Source organism: Electrona antarctica (genome assembly GCF_951216825.1).
Source record: "Electrona antarctica genome assembly, chromosome: 5".
NCBI lineage: Eukaryota > Metazoa > Chordata > Actinopteri > Myctophiformes > Myctophidae > Electrona > Electrona antarctica.
The window spans coordinates 11,416,567-11,420,270 of NC_136810.1; the positions used below are offsets into that span (position 1 = coordinate 11,416,567).

At 42.7% G+C, this 3,704-nt stretch overlaps 1 protein-coding gene across 1 annotated transcript; it reads right to left on the reverse strand.

Moving 5' to 3' along the window:
• Window positions 1-447: 447 nt before the first annotated feature.
• LOC306923260 (nuclear factor 7, ovary-like) lies at window positions 448-1,821 on the reverse strand (the record flags this gene model as incomplete). The annotated part of the gene is made up of 1 exon (XM_079501293.1): window positions 448-1,821. The coding sequence occupies one exon, from the start codon at window positions 1,819-1,821 to the stop codon at window positions 448-450; it is 1,374 nt and encodes a 457-aa protein (XP_079357419.1).
• Window positions 1,822-3,704: the final 1,883 nt, after the last annotated feature.

The following is a 3,704-nucleotide window of genomic DNA, read 5'->3' on the forward strand; positions in this document are numbered from 1 at the left end:
ACATACCGCCGGTACTCAATCTTTGGGGGAAAGATTTATATATTTACACACCGTTAATATGACAAAAGGTGCTGTAAATTAACAATGTAATCATTCAGGGGTGCCGTGAATGAAAAGGTTATTTACTGGGGAGACCTGAGCCAAAATGGAATGGAAAACCACTGCTGTTAACAAAGATGGCAAGGTGTCAGTCTGTACTAGGTCTGTCCCTTTGCTGCCACACATCGCTACTGGCTGGATGGTCACAGAGTATAATATACTCTAATTTATACTTTGGCATGTCCCTTTCTCTTGCCAAAAATAATGTAAAGCTGGAAAAAAGGTGAAAGGGTTGCACGATAAAGTATAAATTAAGTCCAATTACAGTAAGGTCTATCACCTTGGCTTTAATTCTACTATTACTACTACTACTACTACTACTACTATACTACTACTATTATTACTACTTTACTGTACCTTCACTGGTAAGATCCTCATAGGGTAATGAGGACAGGTACTGCTAAAAACAGGAAAGAGTCTCTCAGTGAAGTTGTATCTGAAGGTGTGTAAATGTTTGTTGCCATCACAGTCAGTGAATGACAGCTGTCCCATTTCCCAGTCCAACTGTACTCTGATCCTCTGGGGTTTCTGGCTCACTGTGAGATCAATAGCTGGTTGCGGTGAATCTGCAGCCTTATAATCACCATCTAGACACCAGATCATCCAGTATCCATCCGCTATGGTTCCTTTCTTCTGAACAGACTCTGACATCACACCTAGCTCCCAATATCTGCCATCTCCAACCTCAATGTCCCAGCTGTGAGTCCCTGAATTAAAGCCCTCGGAACCCAAGACATGAGCCACTGTATCAAACCTCTCCGGATTGTCGGGAAGCTGCTGTATCGCTCCACACCTCACACTGGTCAGGTCATCAGAGAGGATGAGTCCTGGATTGGCAGTATTGGGGTCCAGAATCACAGGGGCGTAGAAGACAATATCCTTCATCTTGGTCCAGACTTTGAAGGTCAGATTTCCCAGGTGTTTAGCTACATCTATCAGTGCTCCTGAGACCAACTGTGGGAAAGAGCCCATTGTGCACTGAACTCTTTCTACTGTGGTCTTATAGTTCTGCAGGAATGAGATGTCTTCAGCTTTCATTCTTTCCTCTATGACTCTGATTGTGTCTGAAAGGGTTGATATCTCTTTTCTCACATCATCCGTCTTTGCCTTGATCATCTGACTTTTCTGCTTCTCTTCCTCCCTCAATACCACAATCCTGGCCTCCTCTTCCCCTTTTAGAAACTGGTGAATCATCTCAAACTGATCCTGAATCTTTTTCTCTGTGTTCTGGGCCTGAATCTTCATGTGCCTTTCTGTTTGGTCAAAAGTTTCATGAACCTCTTTAAGGATCTTCAGCCTCTCCTTTGCATTTTCTAGTGCTTTCTGAATCTCTTCCTTGTAATGGCAGGCAGCTTCTTTGATGGGACAACACACATGGTTTTTATGTCGTAGAGAAATCTGACACAACCAACACATTGGCTCTTGGTCATCCTGACAGAAGAGTTTAAGTTTCTCACCGTGCAGATTGCAGAGAACCTCAGGTCTTTGGATCTTCTTATTTTTTAAGGCCTCACAAAGGTTCTTCAGGGCACGATTACAAGGTGGCTCCCCTGTTGAGTATTCTCTACAAGTTGGACAGTCCTTGACCACTCGCTCCTTCCAAAATTCCTGCAGGCAGCCTTTACAGAAGCTGTGACTACAGGAGAGCAGAACTGGATCTGTGAATATATCGCTGCACACCGGGCACGATACATCATCTTCTGAGAAATCCAAAGAAGCCATTTCCTCTTGCAGTAACTCAGCCTATTTTGATAACTCTCAGGAACATTACCTTCTCTTTCAATCATATACTGTATGCGGCGGCAGCCAGCAGGTTAAATGATTCAACAACAGGTTGAAGAGCAGGTATTACAAGTCTCCTCTCCTCTCCTTTCTCCTCGTGAGTTGTTGAAGTGTAGACGAGCAGGGAGTGTATCTATTAAACACACTGAATCATGTGACACAGTGAAACCGTCGTTGGTTCCCAAATGTGTAGATGTGAGTGCCACAAGTCTTTGATTGTGAAAGTAAAAGTAAAAGATGTGACAAGGGGGATATTCTGTTTTTTCATGATTCAACGTTTTGCAGATTTCTCCATTGGTGGTGATTATTAAAAGGCAGCTCAATACGCCTAGTTAACTTTATGAATTAACATGTGAATTTGTTTATGAATATAATTAGTTTTGCACAAAAAACACTCCTAAGTGGCTATGGCCGAATTTAGCCCAAGGAGTGTTTTTCGTGCAAAACTAATTCTTGGAATGGGTTCAGAATCATGAAAAACCCCTAGTTTGACACGTTACATCATGCTACTTAAGGTATAATGAAATTTAGAACATTTTGCCATACATTGGTTGTTGATCAAATCAAATCAAATCAACCTTTATTTATATAGCACGTTTAAAACAACCGAAGTTGACCAAAGTGCTTCACAACAATACAATACAATACATCAAACATAGAAAAGTAACATATAGATTATAGGTTAAAATCAGTTCACATTAAAAGCCAGGGAAAAAAGGTGCGTTTTAAGATGGGATTTGAAGATGGTGATTGATTGAGCAGCTCTAATATGGGGGGGAGGTTGTTCCAAAGCTCGGGGGCCGCCACGGAAAAAGCGCGGTTACCTCTTGTTCTGAGGGTCCGAGCCGTTGGCACGGTCAGCAGAGACAGGTCCGCAGACCTCAGAGCTCTGGAGGGGTTGTGTCGCTGTATAAGTTCGGCCATATAAGGGGGGGCCAGGCCGTTTAGAGATTTAAAAGTGAATAAAATAATTTTAAAATCAATTCTCTGCTTTATGGGGAGCCAATGGAGTGAGATTAAGACGGGTGTGATATGGTCATATTTTTTGGTACCAGTCAGGAGGCGGGCAGCAGCATTTTGTACCAATTGGAGTCGTCTGAGGGAGGATTGGGTGATACCATGGTATAGGGCGTTACAGTAGTCTAGTCTAGAGGAGATGAATGAGTGGATGACTGTTTCGAATTGTTTGGGGGGGAGGTAAGGTTTGATCTTGGCAAGTAGGCGTAGATGGTAAAAACTTGTTTTGACAACTGAGCTGATCTGTTGGTCGAAGTTGAAGTGGTTGTCGAATATAACGCCAAGATGGTTGATGGTACCTCAACCTTCAGCAGCTGTCAAAAAATCCCCTAGGGTGGTTGAAAGAAACCAATGTGGGATATGGTAGTAGACACCCTTACAAACACATTGGTGAAGAAAATTCTTGGTAAGATATTTATTATTATCCCCTAACAAGAGATTTTGCAAGATCTTTAAAAGACTACATTCTAGTCTCATTTATAAAAGACTAGAATGTGTCTATTAAAAATCACACCCGTGTGAACTGAGTGGTATCTGCTCGGCACAAGAGTATTGTCTTATTTAATGAAGCAACGTTTCGGTCACTATAGGGACCTTCCTCAGGCAACCCCACCACCAAAATGCAGGTTGAGATGAAGCACACACACACACACACACACACACACACACACACACACACACACACACACACACACACACACACACACACACACACACACACACACACACACACACACACACACACACACACACACACACACACACACACACACACACACACACACACACACACACACCTGCAAAGA